General features: G+C 43.2%; 1 protein-coding gene across 2 annotated transcripts; it reads right to left on the bottom strand.

Moving 5' to 3' along the window:
- Nucleotides 1-592: 592 nt before the first annotated feature.
- On the bottom strand, nucleotides 593-20,649 carry LOC117571121 (uncharacterized). 2 transcript variants are annotated; one of them, XM_034253121.2, is made up of 14 exons: nucleotides 20,485-20,639; nucleotides 11,372-11,870; nucleotides 11,175-11,302; nucleotides 7,180-8,266; nucleotides 6,702-6,865; nucleotides 5,263-6,426; nucleotides 5,071-5,201; nucleotides 4,642-5,000; nucleotides 4,434-4,579; nucleotides 3,805-3,914; nucleotides 3,615-3,748; nucleotides 1,717-3,536; nucleotides 996-1,654; nucleotides 593-936 (listed from the first exon to the last, which is right to left on the bottom strand). In XM_034253121.2, the coding sequence occupies exons 2-14, from the start codon at nucleotides 11,693-11,695 to the stop codon at nucleotides 791-793; spliced, it is 6,372 nt and encodes a 2,123-aa protein (XP_034109012.1). In that variant the 5' UTR covers nucleotides 11,696-11,870; nucleotides 20,485-20,639; the 3' UTR covers nucleotides 593-790. The 2 variants fall into 2 exon arrangements, 1 of the variants encoding a protein (XP_034109012.1); XR_007955020.1 differs by lacking the exons at nucleotides 593-936; nucleotides 996-1,654; nucleotides 1,717-3,536; nucleotides 3,615-3,748 and adding an exon at nucleotides 4,023-4,336 and having other exon boundaries at nucleotides 3,804-3,914; nucleotides 20,485-20,649.
- Nucleotides 20,650-20,685: the final 36 nt, after the last annotated feature.

The following is a 20,685-nucleotide window of genomic DNA, read 5'->3' on the forward strand; positions in this document are numbered from 1 at the left end:
ACATATATATTTATTTATGTTCATAGTGGTAGCTTGCCAAAGGGACATTTATATAACTTGTGGCTTTTAAAAATACCAATAATTTATATGCATATTGTAAATAGTAGTAGGTACTTTTGCAATTAACGAGTCAGTTGTAGCTCAAAAAACGAAACAACATCTACAAATGCAATTCGATATAGACTGAGATTATTACATACGTATTTGTTCAGTGGTTGTAATTACACATATTCCAATTATTAATTCTTCAATAATCGGGAATTCAGCATACCAATTTTACAAAGAACACAAATCAAATAAGTACAACATCTAAATTGAACACAAATGCGTAACTACTAATTGATATAACTTTCTTAGATTTTGTTTTTTTTTTTTTCTTTGTTTCGCAACTCAGCAACGGTTAATTTCTAGTTATTGTCCTTGAATTTTGGATATTTGTTTAACTCCCAAAACAGTTTTTGGGTCTTCTTAAACATTCTTTTTGCACTCTTAATTGACTCTCTGTCTCTCTCTCACATTATTGGAGGGCATCGCCAGCAGTGCCTTGTGGGCGTGGCGCGTCGCAATCAAAAATAAAACCAAAAGGAAAACGTGTTTAATAGTGTAAAAAACTCAAGTCTTTTTTTTAGTGTTTAGTGTTAACTAATCTAAAATCGGGAAAATAAGAATCACAAATTGCAAATTGGTTTTCCGAGCGAGAAAACACATGAATTTCGCTATATGCTAAGGACGACAACGCACGCACACAGACAGACTCCCCACATCCAACCATTATCATCTTGTCAGGTACTTAAGCCCTGTTTCCAGAGGGATCAATAACGCCTCCAGGTCCTGGCAGACCGCTGGGATGGCCGGTCAGATAGGAATCCACTTGACGTGCTGCCTGGCGACCCTCGGTGATGGCCCAAACGACCAGCGATTGGCCACGCCGGCAATCTGTAAGAATAATAAGCATGAGTTTCCAACACGAACTAAGTTCCCTTTCGTAAACTTACCGCCCGCTGCAAAGACCTTGCTATTTGAGGTGCCATACTGTCCATTGCAGGCCTTGATGTTGCCACGAGGATCGAGCTCTAGTCCCAGCTCTTGGGGCACCGTCTTCTCCGGTCCCAAGAAGCCCATGGCAAGCAGTATCAGATCAGCAGCAAAGTATTTCTCCGATCCCGCAACTTCCTGCATGCGCCATTGTCCAGTCTCCGTCTTGGTCCATTCAACCTCAACGGTATTGACGCCCTTGATGTGACCATTCTCGCCCACAAACTCTTTGGTGGTGGTGCAGTATTGTCGTGGATCCTTGCCCCACTTGAGACGCACCTCCTCATGACCATAGTCCACACGGAACACCTTGGGCCATTGTGGCCATGGGTTGTCATCGGCACGCTTTAGTGGTGGCTCTGGCAAGATCTCAAAGGTTGTGATGCTCTTGGCACCCTGACGCAACGATGTGGCAATGCAATCGCAACCGGTGTCGCCGCCACCAATGATGATGACATCCTTGCCTTCAGCGGAAATAATTTCCTTTTTGCCGCCCAGTTGCTTCTTCTGCTGTGCCTCAAGGAACTCCATGGCAAAGTGAATGCCCTGCAGATCGCGATTGGCCAACGGTAAATCACGTGGCCATGTGGAGCCTGTGGTCAGCAGAACGGCATCGAAACTGTAAAAGAGTTTGCAGCAGATTAGCATCGAAAAAAAGAGGTGCACTCGAGTTCAACTCACCCTTCGACCAGCTTCTCGGCACTGGTGTCCTTGCCAATGTGCACATTGGTGCGGAACTCGATGCCCTCGTCGGCCATGAGATCCACACGTCGCTTGACCACATCCTTGGACAGCTTCATAGTGGGAATGCCATACTGCAGCAGACCACCCACGCGATCATTGCGCTCAAAGACCGTCACAAAGTGTCCAGCACGATTCAACTGCTGGGCAGCTGCCAGTCCCGAGGGACCAGAGCCAACAATAGCGACACGTTTGCCGGTGCGGGTCTCGGGTATCTCGGGTTTGATCCAACCCTGCTCGAAAGCATGATCGATGATGGCGCATTCGATGTTCTTAATGGTCACTGCCGGCTCCGAGATGCCAAGCACACAAGAGCCCTCACAGGGAGCGGGACAGACGCGTCCCGTGAACTCGGGGAAATTGTTGGTCTGCAACAGCTGACGCAGTGCCTCTTGCCACTCGCCGTGGAAGACGAGATCGTTCCACTTGGGAATGATGTTGCCCAGTGGGCAGCCCGTGGAGTTGGACTGACAGAAGGGAACACCGCACTCCATGCAGCGGGCCGCTTGCACCTTGAGGTTCTTGCGCACATGCGGGAAGTTGTACACTTCGTTCCAGTCCTGCTGACGCTCGCCGGCATCGCGGTAGGGGGCCGCCTCACGCTTGTATTTGACAAAGCCACGTGTCTTGTCGAGCACACGATCGGCACGCTTCTGCTCGAGGGCAACATCCTGGATGGCCTCCTCGATGTCCTTGATATGCGGCTCGTGCTTGCCGTTGCCATTCTCAATGGCGGCAACCTTAACGGGCTGCTCCACCTCCTGCTGCTCGGCCAAATCCTTGAGCGCCTTCTGGTATTCGTAGGGGAAGACCTTGACGAACTTGCCCTGTGCCTGCGCCCAGTTGGCCAACAGTTCCTTGGCCACCTTCGAGTCGGTCTTGGCAATGAAATCGCCAAGTAGTTGCTTTACAACAGCAACATCCTCCGGCAGCTGCAATGGCAGCAGCTCCACCGACTCCGGATTCACCTTGGGCTTGAACGAACCGTCAATGTCATAGACATAGGCAATGCCACCGGACATGCCAGCCGCGAAATTGCGTCCAGTCAAGCCCAGGATGACAACCAAGCCGCCAGTCATGTACTCGCAACCATGATCGCCCACACCCTCGACGACAGCGGTGACACCGGAGTTGCGCACACAGAAACGCTCGGCGGCAATGCCACGGAAAAAGGCGGTTCCCTCGGTGGCGCCATAGAGGCACACATTACCCACAATAACGTTGAGGTGCGACTCGAAGGGAGCTGTGTCCTGCGGTGTGATGACCACATTGCCACCACACAGACCCTTGCCCACATAATCGTTGGCATCACCCTTGAGCGTCACGTTTACGCCACGAGCGAGGAAAGCGCAGAAACTCTGGCCAGCCGAACCCTCCAACGAGATGTCAATGTTTTTGCCCTGAGGCAAACCTGCCTCGCCATATTTGCAGGCAATGTGATAGCTGAGCGTGGAGCCGAAGGCGCGCTCTTCGTTATGGATGGTCATCTGGATAGCGATGTTGTCCTCGGCGCCGCTAAAGATGCGCTGAGCCTGAGCAATTAGCTTGTTGTCAGCACGCTTCTCCAGCTGGAAGTCCTGCTTGACAGAGCCACCCACAATATTGGTGCCAGGACGCAGCTCGAGAGCCGGTTGCAGCAGCAACTTGAGGTCCAAATTGCTGGCCTTGGCCTCGCGTTGGCTGGCAATCTTCAGCAGATCGGTACGTCCAATCAGGTCCTGGAACTTGCGAATGCCCAGGTTGGCCATGATTTGACGGATCTAAGAGAGAGAGAGAAAGAGAGGGGAAGATTGGTTTAAGTGAGGATAGTTAAGCAAATTTCAAGCAAGATCACTTACATCCTCGGCCAACATGAAGAAGAAATTGATGACATGTTCAGGTTTGCCAGTGAACTTCTTGCGCAGCACCGGATCCTGTGTAGCAATGCCCACTGGACAGGTGTTCAGATGACACTTGCGCATCATGGTGCAGCCTAAAAGCAAAAATGTATTAGGAGTATATTCGAACATTCGTTGTTCCTCCACTTACCCATGACAATCAATGGAGCTGTGCTGAAGCCAAATTCGTCAGCGCCCAGCAAAGCAGCCACAACGACATCGAAGCCCGTGCGCAGCTGTCCATCCGCCTGAACGATCACTCTGTGGTTCCATTGATGAGGTTGACGGGGTTGAGGGGGAAGACATAGAAAGGAATGCAATGTTAATTCAAAGATTCAGTCGGCAAGACAATGTAATGAGAAGAATTACGAATGGAGCACTGCGCGCCGCGACGATCGTGCGTGTAAAGTGAGTGATCGATTGCTGCGTTATCGGTTATCGATTCATATTCATTGTCATTGTCTAATTTGAGCGTGTGACGTGGGACGACTGACAGCATTGAGTGTGTAAGCAATCAAGCTATTTAACGATCTTAAATGATCGGTATTCATTCATTTTACAGATGATTCGCAGCATTCACAGCCATTGTCATTTGTCCTTATATCCAGCGCTTCTTTCGATTAATCGATCGTGCAATCGAGCGTTCTTCCAACGCTGTCATCTGGCTACAGACCAGGCGCTCTCTTCGGTAATATGTTTCGTTCATGATTAGTAACAAGAGACAGGTGGGGAGGGAACATGGGACAGGAATGCGTTGAGGGGATATGATTGTTCACTTACCTCGAGCGTAGATTATTCAACACCAACACTTGATGCGTCTCAGCAACTCCCAATTCCCATGGCAAACCGGCGTTCTTAATGCCCGTCCAGGAGCTGGCGCCAGTGCCGCCATCGTGCCCAGAGATGACAATGTGCTCGGCTTTGCCCTGCAGATGAAAATTACATTCCGTTAGCAGGCAGTCTAAATCAAATACAACTCTCTTCTTACCTTGGCAACGCCGGAGGCAACTACACCAACGCCCACTTCAGAGACGAGCTTGACGCTAATGCGTGCATTGGGATTGGAGCACTTCAGATCGTAGATCAGCTCGGCCAAATCCTCAATGGAGTAGATATCGTGATGGGGTGGTGGCGAAATCAAACCGACTCCGGGCACTGATTTACGTGTTTTGGCAATGTCCTTGGTCACCTTGTAACCAGGCAGCTCACCACCCTCTCCAGGCTTGGCGCCCTGGGCCATCTTGATCTGCAGATCGTCAGCGTTGGCCAGATAGGAGGCGGTGACGCCAAAGCGACCCGAAGCCACCTGTTTGATGGCCGAACGACGGCTGTTGTTGGGATCTTGATCTACAACACAGGTGGGAAATAGCGAAGATTAGATTTGGGTGTGAAGATCAGCATAAATTGAGTCACTTACTCAGATAACGATCAGAGTCCTCACCGCCCTCGCCAGTGTTGCTCTTGCCGCCAATGCGATTCATAGTGATGGAGAGCGTCTGATGCGCCTCCAGAGAAATACTGCCAAAGCTCATGGCGCCAGTAGCGAAACTAAAGATCAAGACATTGATGAAATGATCAACTTTTGAAGAGGAGCAACATCTTTACTTACCGCTTAACAATTTCGCTAGCCGGTTCCACCTCGGACAAATCGATCTTTTGACGATCCGTGACAAATTCAAGTTGACCACGCAGCGCACACTTCTTCACGCTGTCCAGTGTAGTCTTCTTGAAAGCCTCGAAAGCGCCGAGGTTCTTGTTCACGGCCGCCTCCTGCAGACTGCCAATGGAAGAGGGCTCATTGATATGCGCCTCGCCGCCATGACGCCAGTGATACTGTCCGGGATTGCGCAAGATGCGTGTGTCTGGCGACACTTTGCCATAGGTGAGCTGGAAACGTTCCAAGCCTTCCTTGGCCAAAATCTCAAGAGTAACGCCGCCAATGCGACTCTGGGTGCCGCGGAAGCACTTGTCAATCAATTCGTTGCCCAGGCCAACAGCCTCAAAGATCTGGGCACTCTTGTACGACTGCAGCGTGCTGATGCCCATCTTGGCCATGACTTTGGCAATGCCCGTATCAATGGCCTGGGCGTAGGCATTGTAGATCTGCTTGTTGGTCACCTCGCCACCAATGACGCCATCATCACGCAGCGCCTGGGCCAATTCGAAGGCCAAATAGGGACAAATTGCGTCGGCACCGTAGCCGAGCAGGACACAAACGTGATGTACTTCACGTGCCTCGGCCGTCTCCACAATGATGCCGACCTTCATGCGCTGCAGCGTCTCAATCAAATGATGATGCAGTGCACCCAAAGCCAGCAGTGCAGAGACAGCGCAACGTTCATTGGTGCCCGCGGCACGATCCGAAATTACGAGCAGCTGATAGCCAGCCTGAGCGGCCTGGGAGCCCTCGCGACAGATGCGATCGATGCAGTCGAGATAGCCACGATAGCCATCGCTGTACTGGAATGTAATGTCCAGCACCTTGGTCTTCCAGCCGCGATGCGTGTTGCGCTTGAGCAGCTGGGTATCTGGAATGCTCAGTATGGGATTGGAGAGCCAAATGCGATGCACCTGCTGGGCCGATGGCTGCAACAGGTTTGCCTCTGGGCCGAGGGGGCATTGCATGGACATGACAACCTTCTCACGGAATGGATCGATTGGTGGGTTCGTCACTTGGGCGAACAGCTGCTTGAAGTACTCATAGGGAATGGGCTGGAATGTGGACAGACAGGCCAGCGGTGCATCGTTGCCCATCGAGCCGAGGGCCTCCTTTCTGTAATTGGGGAAAAAGAAAGTGGTTTAGTTAAGCAGAGTCCCTGGAATGTTAATAAGGGGCTGATTTCTTATCTTCAGAAAGAGTAATAGCTGATAATTTGTATATAACGTTAGCTTATCGTTAGCTTATTGATTTTACAAACTACGGAAATAACTTCCGCTTCTTAATAAGCTATTTAATTTCTTAAACTTAATTTGAATTCTAATCGATTAAGCCAGGAATAGTTGTCAGCAGATTATGGTGTCTAACACTCTTAACTTCAGCTTACTTACTTGTTCTTAAACATCGGTATGAGAAGCATGTTGACCGTCTCCGTGGTGTAGCCAAAGAGCGAGAGACGTGGATCAAAGATGCCGCGCTGCGAGGCAGGTGCCTTTGGCGGCTCCTCTTCGGGAGTGTTGAGTACGTTGGCATTACGGATTTCATCCAGAGTGATCTGAACAACAAGATAAATACTAGAGATTAGTACTGAATATAGAAAGGTTATTCATAAAGGGCATGCCAAACGAACTGAACGCAAAACATCAACGACTAAAGACGTCTAACCGTCTAACGTCGACTCACCATCTGGATCAATCCACAGAGAGGTTACATTGTGAGCATGGTAGAGAAATGGACAAATTACAGAGAGATTACAGTGGTTAAACAGGAACAAATTTTGAATATAATTTTGGTATTTGGGTGAAGTGCTCAGTGTGTACCTGGAAGGTGTGTCTAAGGCTTGGTCTAATCCGCAATTGGATAACTCACCTTCTGCTGAAGCCAGTCGGAATGGGGACGCGACTTGGCGATCTGCGCCTTCAGTTCAATGTCCTGAATGAGCTTCTGCTCCTTGGTGTCGACGAGCAACATGCGGCCAGGCTTGAGGCGACTCTTGAGCGTCACCTGTGAGGGATCCACATCATAGACACCTACCTCAGAGGCCATGACCAGCACATTTTCCTTGGTCACATAGAAACGTGACGGACGCAAGCCATTCCTATCGAGGACAGCACCGATGTAACGTCCATCGGTGAAACTGATCAGAGCAGGACCATCCCAGGGCTCCATTACACAAGCGGCCCATTGATAAAAGTCCCGCTTCTCCTGGGGCATGGTGCGATCATTCTGCCAAGCCTCTGGCACCATGGTCATCACGGATTCGGGCAGCGATCGATCGCTAGCCATCGTGATGAACTCCAGCACACAATCGAACGAACCGGAATCGGAGAGATTGGGCTCGACCACCGGGTAGAGTTTCTTGAGTTGATCGCCAAAGAGTTCGGACTGCATGACGCCCTCGCGAGCCTTCATCAGATTCACATTGCCACGCAGCGTATTAATCTCGCCATTGTGGGCCAGCACACGCAGAGGATGAGCCCTCTCCCAGCTGGGAAAGGTGTTCGTCGAGAAGCGAGTGTGCACCAATGCCATGTAGGTTTCAAACTGTGGATTCTTCAGATCCGTATAGTAGTCCCACAGCTGATCGGAGGTGAACAGACCCTTGTACACAACCGTGCGATCCGACAACGAGCAGATATAGAAGCGTCTACCCGGCTTGGTTAGCTCGTGACTTGCCCGCTTGCGCAGCACAAACACCTGACGTTCGAAAGCCTTCTCATCGAGTTCCTCGGGGCGTAGCACAAACACCTGACGCGACAGTGGCTCCGATTTGCGTGCAACGACGCCAATCGCCTGCTGATTCGATGGCACTGTGCGCCATGTCAGGACAGTCAGGCCCAGACTCTTGGCCAGCACATTGAACTCCGCCTCGGCGGAGGAGTGCTGAGCCACGTCCAAGTAGAAAATGCCCGTGGCATAGTTACCCAACTCCGGCAAGGTTATACCCTGCTCGGCGCTGTGGGGAAAAAGACATTTAAGAGGTTATCATTGAGGAAATACGTCATGGGCACTGAGAGAAATTTATGTGTGTGTTCGTAAAAGTTGACAACCAAAAGATTTATATAGATTGAGATCATTACCTTCTCAATGGAAGAATATTTCCTATTCGTTTCTGCCAAAAGTTTGACTACATTACTATGAGTTTTTTTTCTACCATCAGTTCAATTAGTGTCAATTTGGAAAAAGACTCAACTACACTGATAAAAACTTGATATAAATTAAAATTAATTAAATTCTGAGTATTCCAAAAACAAAATTTTAATGAATTTAACAGTCTACTACAAAAAAATTATGACTTTTACGACTGTTAATATTACTATGACTTCAAATTCTTATTATTGGCTTTACTTCCCTATTATACAGTTCGATATATACAAATATATTGTCATTTATAGGAATTTACTCAACTATTTTTCGCAGTTTGACTATTAAAATTGGCGCGGGATTCGTTTGTGAATTGCTGTTAAGCGTTTTGCCATTCAATTCAACTTGATTCATTCGCAAATTCCATTTGCTTTTGTGGCGTCAAGAATATGACGAAACACCAGATGCTGATAAGGTAACCTAACTAGGGGAACTGTTGTTGCTCCCCGACATCAACAGCTGCCAGTCTACACGCTGCCCTCGTCCCCATCGTTTCCCACAGACGCTTCATGCGTCTGTTCAATTGTGGTAGACACTCGTCCGATTGTCATTCAAACGCGCATTACTTAAGTGAACATGTAAGCAGAGAGGTTTCGGTTGTGATCAACCTAGAGAGACCCTGGAGAGGCTTTTTTGAGACATTTGCTGGTAGCAAAGAGCGTAACAGTCAGAAGGAAATATAACTATATGTAAATATATGCGACTGATTAGCATCTTAACTTAAATTAGACTTATAATTAGCAACTTGAATGTAGCTACCCCGTTTCTAAACATTTCTAGAGGGTATATTATATACAAAGAAATGCGAGCTTTTATTACTACGTCGTGGGGGTTTTGATTTCGCAATATGTTGTTGATGTATATAGAAACCCATGCGTTTCTTGAACTTGGCATTAGGAAACCTGTTGCTCTACATTTCTAATAGCTCTCTCCCCTCGCTCTTGCAATCTTTCTCTTTCGCATAATCTCAATCACTCGGCACGTGCGTGACAAGTGCGAATTTCGACGCGTATTTCGAGTATTTCACAAGTTTTTTTTTGTTATTTTCTTCTTTTTTTAATTTTAGGCGTGCGACACGACGTCAAAAAGAATTTGAACATATCAATCAGAGGCCGATGTCTGGTCTAGTCTAGCTAGGCGCTAATTAAACACGATTTACAACGTGACGTGTTTTTATTAGGCATTATTGAGGTAGCGCTTCTCTGTAAAATATAACTATACCTCGAGTTTGTATGCAAATAACGAAACAACACTGCGATAATGAAAGTGTTAATAAACTACCTCAACTTTATAATAGAACGCAAAACAGTAGTTATATCTATATAATGTTGGGGCTATTAAACACTTTTCGTGTTATTACTTTATAATCTGGCTAAATCTGGCGTTCCGTCAAATCACTTTCATTTCGCTTTTATATCTAATCTTTACGAGTATAATACAACACACTCATGACTTTGTAAAATGAACTTTAAAGTTCATAAAATCCAGATTTTATCTGGGAACTACGTATTATACGATATACGAATATGTAGTATATATTTATCGTATAAAAAGTTGCGCTTTCGGGCTTGTTATTATGCATGTGTCATAATTGTTAGACCTTGTCGTGTTTTTCCATTTCGCGCTCTTCTGTGAAAGAATATAATGGAATACAATTGGAACAATTTGCATCAAAGTAATTACCTACAACAACTATTACCACTGCCCCTCCTCTTCGCACTTTCTATACCCCAATCGCAATTTATTATGTGGAGAAGCGTGACGAACGTTTCGAAAATAATTTGTGCCAAATATTGAGCGAAAATTGCATACACGGATTTTCAGTTTATTCTGGTTACAGTTGGAAGTAGTAGTATTTTACGGTTAGAGGATGTGCCTCATTTTGGCAGACTATTTTTGACGTGCTCTCGCCTGATCTTTGTATCTGGTATTATTTCATCTACTTGTCTATTTTTTCATTCTTTTTTTTTTGTGTCGAGACCGAGCCAATGAAGCGGCGAAACGCGGTGGCAAATGCACATGTTCAAACAAGAGATGTAAATAAACAACAAAATGATTTAAGAAATGCAAATTTGAGAATACAACGAAGGTGAAATGCACTACACAATCGTATAAAATTACTTGCAAGAGAAGTCAACAATAAAACTAGTCTCTGACTTTCATTCAAAAGTTTGCTTATCAGACTTTTAAATAGTAGATTAATAAAAGAAGGAAACTCATATATAAATTGCAACTTTGCAATAAATTTTTGTTACGTATTAAAATAAGATTTATATCTTGAAAATAATCTGCGGGATTTGCAAAAACCAATGGAAATTCTTCTGAAGGCCAAAGTTCACATTTGAGATAATAAAACTGATAGGAACTCTATTCACGAAATTTAATTTAAAGCTAATCAAAACGTGCTGTGCACATTTGGTTGCTTTTTTTCTAAAAATAAAAGATAAGATATATCTCACAAGAACGAAGCGCGCTCAGGTCTGTCAAGGGAGGGCGATAGCTGAGCTACCCTTGAATTGGGCAAGGGCACAAATGCTAATAGACAGCTTTAAACTATTTTTATAGACGTTGCGCACGAGATCGCGGCGATGTCGCGATTGTGCGCCGTGTAAACCATTCATCAATGGCACCAGGCAGAGTTGTCACACTGCCAACTGTAAATGTGTTTGTGTGTATGTATGTTTGTGTGTTGTGAGCACGATGAGAGCTGATGAACTTACAGAGCCTTGGCATAGAGTCCGTGCGGAATGGAAGCCAAGACACCAGCGCCATCGCCAGTGTCATTGTCACAGGCGCAAGCGCCTCGATGATTCATCCGTTCTGACAGGGTCTGGGCATCACGTAGAATCTGTACACAAGGAATTGAAATAGAAAATAGAAAGTAGCTCTTGAGTTCATTTCCAGTCTGGAAACTTACCTTGTGAGAGCGTTTGCCATCGATGGCCACAATGAAGCCAACGCCGCATGCCTCATGCTCGTTCTGGGGATCGTAGAGTCCCTGTTTGCCAGGTGCCTCCCATGGCATCTGCTGCTGCTGCTGCTGCTCCTCTCCATCGTGGTCATCAACATCAGCTTGCTGCACTTCGCTCAAATTGGACACATTCGATGACTGTGCGTTGCTGGCAAAGTTATCGATATCGATATCGTTTTCAAAGTTAGTATTATCGTTGCTGTTGTTGATGCTGCTATCAACACTTGTTGCACATTCAAATTCGCAATTGTCAGTGATTATTGGTGCCATTATACGCAATTACCGTTGCACTTGCTTAAACTTTTCGCTTTTGCTGTTCAGTACTTGTTGTAATAGTATTTGTTTATTAGTTTTTGACTTTGCTTTTTTATTATTTCACTTGCACTTGCTGATTGGTTTAACACAGTTTAATTAGCACAGTAAAACTCTGATGTTTTTCTTTTTGCTGTAGAGAGAGAGAGGGAGAAAAAAAAATAACAAATTGAATTTACAACGTGTTGAAAAATTGTGTTGCACTTGAGATAAAGCAAATTTTGTATTACAACCGCTTTTCACTTTGCACTATATTTGCACACGCACACGTACACACACACACACATAAAACACTTTTCTGCTTGCCTCAACGTTTATGGGGTTCCTCTAGCAGAGCGCTTTTTGGGGCACACGCGACACTGACGGCTGCTCACAAGCGAATGAGCTCCAACAGCGCAGCGCAGTCATGTCTAACCCCTAAGCAGAGCAGCGCAGCGCACATCGCAGCACGGGAGAGCGCCAGCGGAGCAACGATCTGCGTTCATTCTCTCACTCTTTTTTGGCGTTCTCTCGCACACCCTTTTGCGGATGCTAGTGAGAGATTTATTCCTATGGCTTGTTATTGCATTTGCAAGTTTATTTGCTTTTCCTTGAACTTATTGCTCTCACTCGCTCTAACACCCTTTCTATAGGCGTCGGCGTTTTGTGCATTGGTTTCTGCTCTTCTGACTTATCGAACATTAATATTCGCGGCTGCAGCAGACGCTGCAAAATTTGCTGCGTAAAATAAATGTGCACTTGACTCAATATTGGCAATATTGATTCAATTACTCCATATATAGCACAGAAGATAGTTCAGTTCAATCGACCCACTCACACATACACACACTCACACATGCAAGTTCATAATTAATCATCAATATCATCGAAGGGGGTCTCGCTCTTACATAGTTGTTGGTTTTGGTTTGCTGGCGCCTTTATCGAAGTAGGAACATTAACGTTATCATTTACAATCGTGAAATACTTGTTTATATATATTTATAATTGCTATATTGCGAGTGCTCTTTACGAGCGCAACAAGTGCATTTCGAATTTGAATTCCAATATACGGTTTAATTAAGAGTACATAAAAAGTACTTACAAAACGAGTATCAACAAAATGCCCCCACACACAGTCACACAAAAACCGACAACAACAACAATTCCAAATATGTGAGAAGTTCAGTTTGTGTGAATGTGAAAATCAAGCGCAACAACAGGCACGTTAAATGCATATTTTAAGGTAAAATAACAGCAATATTTAACAACAGCAAAATAAAATATTTACAGCTTATTCAGAAAATAAATAATCATTATTTGTTTGTTTCAAACGAAAAGTTCCTGTTCGGAGAAGGGATTATATTATGTACTCGTAATATTGTATTCGCAAAGTCAATGACGCAAATAAACTATATGTGCATATTTATGTGGACAGCAAAAAATCTGTCAACCATTTGTCTCCCTGGGTCCATCAACCTCAGATCTAAATAAATAGACGAAAACAAAATGCAATTCCTTTGAGTTTTTCATATGATATTCGAATGGAACAATTCTATATATAGGAATTAAGAATTTGACGATAATATTCGTCGCATTTTATTTTTAACAAAATGCAAATTTGTTTGTCACCTATCAGAATTTCGCAAACCAAAAGAAAAAGTAATCAAAAAAATGGCACACAAAATTTTCCATGACACGCGCCCCTCATTAAAGTGAAAGAATGAAATGGCAATAATTGGAGCACGGGAGAGCGATTTAGTTTGGAGACTTATCTATAGCCAGAGGTCCCGTGTTTATGAATGCTGCACAAATTAATCAATCAATCCACACACATGATTTGGCTCTGATAAGCGACGTGTCGGCCAAGTTCAGCGATCCGCTGAAAACACGCGTAGAATCATCGTGTTTCCCCCGCCCCCGCCCCCGAGAGACCGATACGTAATCTGTTGTACCATAAAACAGTCAGACACAGCATATACATACGAGTACATACACATACAGACTCAAATATGAATTATACATGCAGTTTAAATTGGTCAAAGTCCCAGCCGGCCGGCAAGAGAACGATCCCCGACTTATCTGCGAACAGACTACGTCACGTTGCGTTGCGTTGTCACAAGGTCGGCGGAAGACGGAGACGCAAGACGGTGACACATTGGTGAAATATACACTCCAGACAATCGAGAGAGAGTGGCAAAGAGAGCGACACAAAGAGAGAGAGGGCAAAAGAGAGACATACCTACGACTATAAACAGACGCAGACCGGTTTGGTGAAGCCAAAATTCTAAAGCGATAATATACTCCCCAAGTGTGCTTTTTGCGTGTTTCTATTCGGGAGGGGGGGTCTGCTTGGGGGTATCAGGCGTTAAACATGTGGTTGGCGAGTGTCTGCAGCTGAGGAGGAGTCAGGAGTGCCACACATTAGCTTTTTACCTCGTAGCATAACGCGAACAGTTTATGATAAACTATCACTGTGAAATCAAGAAAGTAGCTGAAAAGCTGATAGTAATAATGTGTTTACAGGGTATGTGTAAGTCGGGATGTGCGATTTGCAATTGCAATGCTTAATTCATAATTTGTTTTGGCACACCTTTGTCTCCGATAAGACCCTACGACGGGTTTTTTGGCACACTGAACTCGTTGGCAAAGTGCGCAATCAATCGCGATAGCCAGGAATTTAGCTGAAAGATTGATTTGCGTCCAATTTGGAAGTTGAACAAAAAAGAGTCATCATAGATTTGCAATTTGATAATGGTCGTAATAAAAAAAGAAAATACACACGATTTTGTAGCGTGATACGAACAGCTGAAGCTGTATATCATCTATAAATAAAAATAAAAATGTTATGAATGAGTCGAGTCGAGTGATAACAGTTTGCTGGAGCGCGTGTGCCATGGATGTGATGTAGGTCGGACCCCTATACTTCGTACCCCCTGAGCACGAAGCGAGAGTGCGCTATGGAAAAGTTTAACAAAATTTCAAGTGCCTGAGATATTATTCACAAAAGCAGCAGCGGCATCCGTTCACCCCAATTACGCATTAAGTTCTAAAATAAAAAAAAGTAATAAAATTTAATTAAATGAGCTCCCGGAATAAAACGAGTACTTTACTCGCATATCAAGATTGTAGCTGCAAATTCTATTATAATTTTTTGACAGAATTGAAAGTCCCTTACATAATTCCGAACGACCACGCATAAATTCTATTTTAAGAAGGCCAAAAACAAAGAGCATAATCTAGCTCCGTCATATAGTACATGCCATAAGAGATGACTCTAAAATAGATTCTCGAAATGAAAAATCTATCACGTGTCCGCGGAATGATGTTTTCTATTATTCAACAACAAAAAACTCGATAAAAAAACAAGTGTCGAGTGTGCTCGACTGTGAGATACCCGATACCCATTTTGAATAAAAGCAAAATATTGCGGTATTCTCAAAATATGCCACAAAAACAATAATACAAAAATTCGAAAAATAATCCAAATGGTATATTTTGTATATCGATATAGTACAACATTCAAAATATACCATAGACTGCACAATATACCAAATTGCTAGCCCAAGTAAGTAGGCGTTTTTGCCCATACAAAAGTATTTCTTTAATAACTTGGACAATTTTTATCTGATCGCAACCAAATCAGGAATCATAATTACTATAATTGTTATTTTATATACCAAAATTCGCAGCTCTCGCTCTAAAATTACGCTTGTTATTCGATTTTTGATAATTTATGGGGGGAGAAGTGGGCGTGGCAAACATTTGAAACAAACTTGATCTGCGTGCAAACATAACAAATACTGTCGAAAAAAAATTATAGCTCTATCTCTTATAGTCTCTGAGATCTAGGTGTTCATAAGGACAGACAGCCAGACGTACAGACGGACATGGCTAGATCGTCTCGGCTGTTGACGCTGATCAAGAATATATATTCCTTATAGGGTCGGAGATGACTCCTTCTACCTGTTACATACATTTCCTGCCGACACAAAGTTATAATACCCTTCTACCCTATGGTTAAAGGGTATAAAAATAGCATGGAAAGTATGTACCGAAATAAGCAATAGAGAGGCGACAATGCAACAAAATCGCTGCACAAATATTTGAATCTTCGGGAAAATACACAAAGTATAAGACGCCGACATGGGCAAAGAGATCTGATAGAACAAACAAAATGCACAGATATAAAAATCTGACACTGGCTGAGAGAGAGAGAGAGAGAGAGAGGAAGAGAGGCGGGAGGCACTTCCAGTGCTGCGTCGGTTCAAAGTCCCAGGCCCGACCAATATTTAGTCTATATTTATCTGGCCTATGATATATACAGAGTGTACACACACACACACACGCACATTTCTATGTATTTTTATAATGTAAACAAACGTTGCGATTACGACTACGATGATTACGATTACGAGAAAGCGCAACAAGTTTCAATAACCTTCCCCAGGAATTTTGTGTACAACGAAATCCGAGTATCAATTTCGGATAAACACAATTTGTTTATTGCGTGCAAGTTTCGTGTTTCTCCCTCCCCATAGTAAAAATATACATCCTTTTATTCTCCCCCATCGTAATTTGAGTATCGTAAATCTAAGATTTCGATTTTGAACTATTTACGATACGATTTCATAAAATGTGCATTATCTGACTCGTTGATTGTTAGTATTGCTACCGCTTCTTATCGGACGCGTATTTCAAGTAGTCGTGAATTTTATTGAGTCTGGTTATATACCGAGGAATACCGATTATATATGAGTGTACTTAGATTTGTTTTTTGTTACACTTGCCTGCAGTTTGTGCACTTTGCAGTCAGCAGCTGTGCAAACTTAGAGGCGGAAGGGAACATAGAGATTGCGCCAATTAGGCGCAAATCCACAATATTTAAAAATAGTAACAATTTGTTTTCATTATCGCACAGACCCCGTTGGGTTTAATTGGCTACAGTGAAAGCAGTTGCAAGTCGGTTTGGGTTTCAATTAAGCTTTGAAAGTTGCCTTGAAGGTATGGAATTTATTTGCCAGGGTTAGTTTCATACTTTCAGTAGAATTCCTCAACCAGACTATATTTACAGTGTAACAACTGGTTTTCAAAATAAATCTGAAATTCCTATGCGAGGGAATTACATTTCGCAATTCATACTAAATATAATTTAATTGACACTAGTTACATTGCATAGAAAAATATAATTTTAATACGATACGAAAAAAAACAGCTGGTTAAGAAAGTAATGGAATACCAAGAAAATTGTGATTTGAAATGTAAATATTTATGATAGTTAACCTATTCAATATCATGTTCAATCACGAAAATAATTTAGCCTTAAGTCGCCTTGATCTATCCTATAGATAAATCCAAGCAACTGATAAGATGTTATATTATATTATACATATATAATAGAAGGGCTAATTGGAAAACTGTCATTTCTATTAATTTAATATTAATTATACAATTTACTTATTGTTTATAAAAGAAAAGAGATAAAAAAATATATATAAAATAAGAAATAATACTATACTAAGTATTTGTCGAGTTCTCTTCAATTTCTTTCAGTGCTATATCATGCGATATTCAATGACTGCACCTACTCGGATCGGTTTTGTCCAGATAATATAACATGCCGCTGCTATTTATAGCTCAGGCCCTGGCTAAGGTGCGGTCCCGGTATGTCAAGGGGCTCTCTTCACCCCTGCATGATGCGCCCGCCAATTAGATGAATGGAGACCGCAGTTGGCAGTCGAGTAGATAATAAAGAAACGTCGCAATTTTCTCGCATTGCATTTGCATTCCAGGTTTGGCTCCCGTTTGTGGTAAGTCTCATCAATTGCACAGCCTTGGGGCAGGTTTCAGTGCCTTCACCTCACCTCCTCATGTGTTATTTGTTATTGTTTTAATTGCGTAAGTGGAGCAACCTCGCCTGCTTACGTCACGTGATGCAAGTGACGACAACATATAGAACCAAGACGATTCAATTTCCTTGCATGCAATTGCAAGACAACACTGCGTGGTTCGCTTATCAGTGCGTTTCTTATACCCGGTAACCATTCAATTAAGGGGTATTTCTATTTGGTCAAGCAGAATAAGACAAATCCATGACATGCATTTCAGGAGTATTTAATTTTATAATTTTGTTTACTAAAAATCGAACACTTTTCACGTGATGATTTCTGCAACTTAAAATGACTAGTCAGTATAGTCAACTCATTGAACTTAAACACTATAAGAGGTAGAGTTAAGAAATTTCGGAAATATATAGTTCTTAAGTTATAAATCTAAGAAACACTGAATAGCGATCGTAATTTAAAAGCTAAATTGCCAAAATGTTATATACTCTATAATAAATATAATCTAAATAGCTTGTTGGGAGTATCCCAAAGTCGAGCATACGTTTCGTTAGCATTCAAACTTGTTGGTTCTTAATCCTAGGCAACTGGCAATCGATCAAAGCGATCCCATTGTTATACAATATCAGTCAGATGCCTTGGTCGGTCAGTTTGCTGACGCATTATGGAGAACATAATGCCATATAAATCAAAGGGCATTAAATGCACCGTAAATGACAATTAAGGAAATTGTCGTCAACAAAATGCACCTCAATCAGCAATTCAACAAATAGCAAATAAAACACAATCACAAACAAAATGCATAATAACAATTTGTTGTTATCTTATGCAGATGCATTTCATTGCACTGCATTAGTTTACTCCCATTTCCCTTAGCGCCAACGACGCAATTTTCCGCTGGAAAAATCACTGACTGACCACAGACTACGTGACATTGACGGCGCCTGTCTGATGGAATATCGTATATCAAATTTCTGTCTCAAATCGCAACCCACATCTCGTTACTTGATTTACTAATTGAAATGCTAATCGTTAAATGTTAAATGGGGCCTTTCAACACCTGTATATAATAATAGTATTTCTTCTACTTTCGAAATTGACAAGGTTTCACTTTACTATATTAATTAGTGTACTAATTAGTCGAATTAACCTGTTATTTAATTCATTACAATTCCCAGCCTAAATAGTATAAGCTGGCAATGAAAATGTCAATTAAATTGCCACAAGCTGATAAGAAAGCTTAGTGGGGAAATTGTTGCCTAAGCTCTCTCTTAAGCCAAATTGCTGTATAACAATGACAACACTGTTATCCTTTCAATTGAAGTGCACTTTGCGAATGCTTTTTAATAGCGTGAAAAGAACTAGAAAAGAAATATACAACAATGAGTGTGTGTGGCTTACATAATCGCAAGCTTATGTGAAGAGAGCACGAGAGAACGGGGCAGGCAGTGATGCTGGCAAACGCACAGCTCGGGAAGGAAGAGCGAGATGTACATACATAGGAATACATAAGGATACACGCATACATACTTAGTTGAATGCCAAAGTTCAGCTCGCAGCTGTGACGTAGAAAAGGCAAACACACAGAAGCTTTCACACATTATTTTGCACACCCCTATACAAACACACCCACCCACACATAAACACACATATATACAGTGGCGACATTTTGACGCCCACGTCACGTACACAAACCGCAGTCGAAGTTGGCGTCGCTGCCGACGCAGTGGGAGGCTGTGAGAAGTCATGAAAAACAAATTAAATTGAGAATGGAATCCCACAAGAGAATGTCAAAATGCTTGACGAAGGATACGCACGCACACTCGCACACTAGTTTGTGTGTGTCCATTACGGTAGCTGAGCACCAGCCCCCATATAAAACAACAACAGCAACGCCATGCCAATAATAATAACTACAACACCAACAACACTGACAACTGGCAGCAGCAGCAGCGTCGACGACCAACGCGCAGTGGCAGCAGCAGCAGCCTCAATATCAAAATCACTGCCATGGCAATTGCAGAGACCTAACCTTACACTGACCTTGAAGCGGAGCAGTAGAGCAGAGTAGCGTTGAGTGGAGAGTAGGTTGCTTGGCTGCCTGTTCTGGAACGCGGCTTTGGCGCGCACATGGTAAGTATAAAAAAGATAGCAAAACAAGCTCTACATACACTACATATGTATACTTATCGTCGTCGTCGACGTCGCGTGCAAAGAATCCGTAAGCGAGAACAAAAAAAAATAAATAAATAGTCAAGCGAAGCGTACAACGCAGCGCAGCAAATAAGCAGTAAAACGATTGAGCAGCGCAAAAGGGGTGGGAGCGGCATAAACATACAACTGCTGAAAGCACATAAACACACATACACAATCGCAGGCATAGAGAGCACACACACAACTTCAGTTCAGCCAACGACAAGAGCAGGAGACTTGCGGCAGGACGGACGTAAGGAAGGGAGAGAGCTTTGCTTTTGCCTTTTTGTCACACCGCCGGCCATCAATTTGGAGAAGCATTAAGTAATCACTCGGAGTCACATCATAGCACAATTGATATTCGCTTGGCAGGTTGATTTTTATAAATAGCTTCAACAACGCGAACCAATTTACCAAAAAAAAGGGGGTTCTAATTATATGTACGGCACTGTAATCTGAGGCTTCTGCTGCTGCTCCTACTTCTTGTGCTACCTTCTTCCCGTACCCGCTTGTATACATAAGTTATGCAAATGTGTGTGTGTGTACATACATGTGTATGCGCCTCTATGTAAAATTTTTATCGATTTTTGCGGCCGCTAAACTCCTCTGGGAGTTGACGAAGTAATTATGCGGGAGTCTGTCTGAGCAGTTTTTATTCACGTACATACATATGTTTTATTGTCTAATTTGACAAACTTTAAATTCACTTTTCAACTTAACACTATTTGCATTTACTTTTGCGTGACTCGATGTTTTTTTTTTGTAGTTTAACTGTTTTCACTGTAAGCACAAAATGAAGAACTTTTTCAGTATATCCGTATTGCTTTAAGCACTGCGATTTAGAATTATTTTCGTCAACGTCCGATGGATTCAGAATGCGACTGATTCCTTCAAAAGACCGAATAAGAATGAACGAGCGCCTAGGACGAAAGTCGC

The sequence above is a fragment of the Drosophila albomicans genome, chromosome 3, assembly GCF_009650485.2.
Source record: "Drosophila albomicans strain 15112-1751.03 chromosome 3, ASM965048v2, whole genome shotgun sequence".
Taxonomy (NCBI): Eukaryota; Metazoa; Arthropoda; class Insecta; order Diptera; family Drosophilidae; genus Drosophila; species Drosophila albomicans.

Coding starts and splice junctions, on each gene's coding strand:
- LOC117571121 (XM_034253121.2), bottom strand. CDS start 11,695: ATGGCACCAATAATCACTGACAATTGCGAATTTGAATGTGCAACAAGT. Junction 11,303..11,371: donor ATGGCAAACGCTCTCACAAG/GTAAGTTTCCAG, acceptor CCTTGTGTACAG/ATTCTACGTGATGCCCAGAC. Junction 3,749..3,804: donor AGCTCCATTGATTGTCATGG/GTAAGTGGAGGA, acceptor TTTTGCTTTTAG/GCTGCACCATGATGCGCAAG.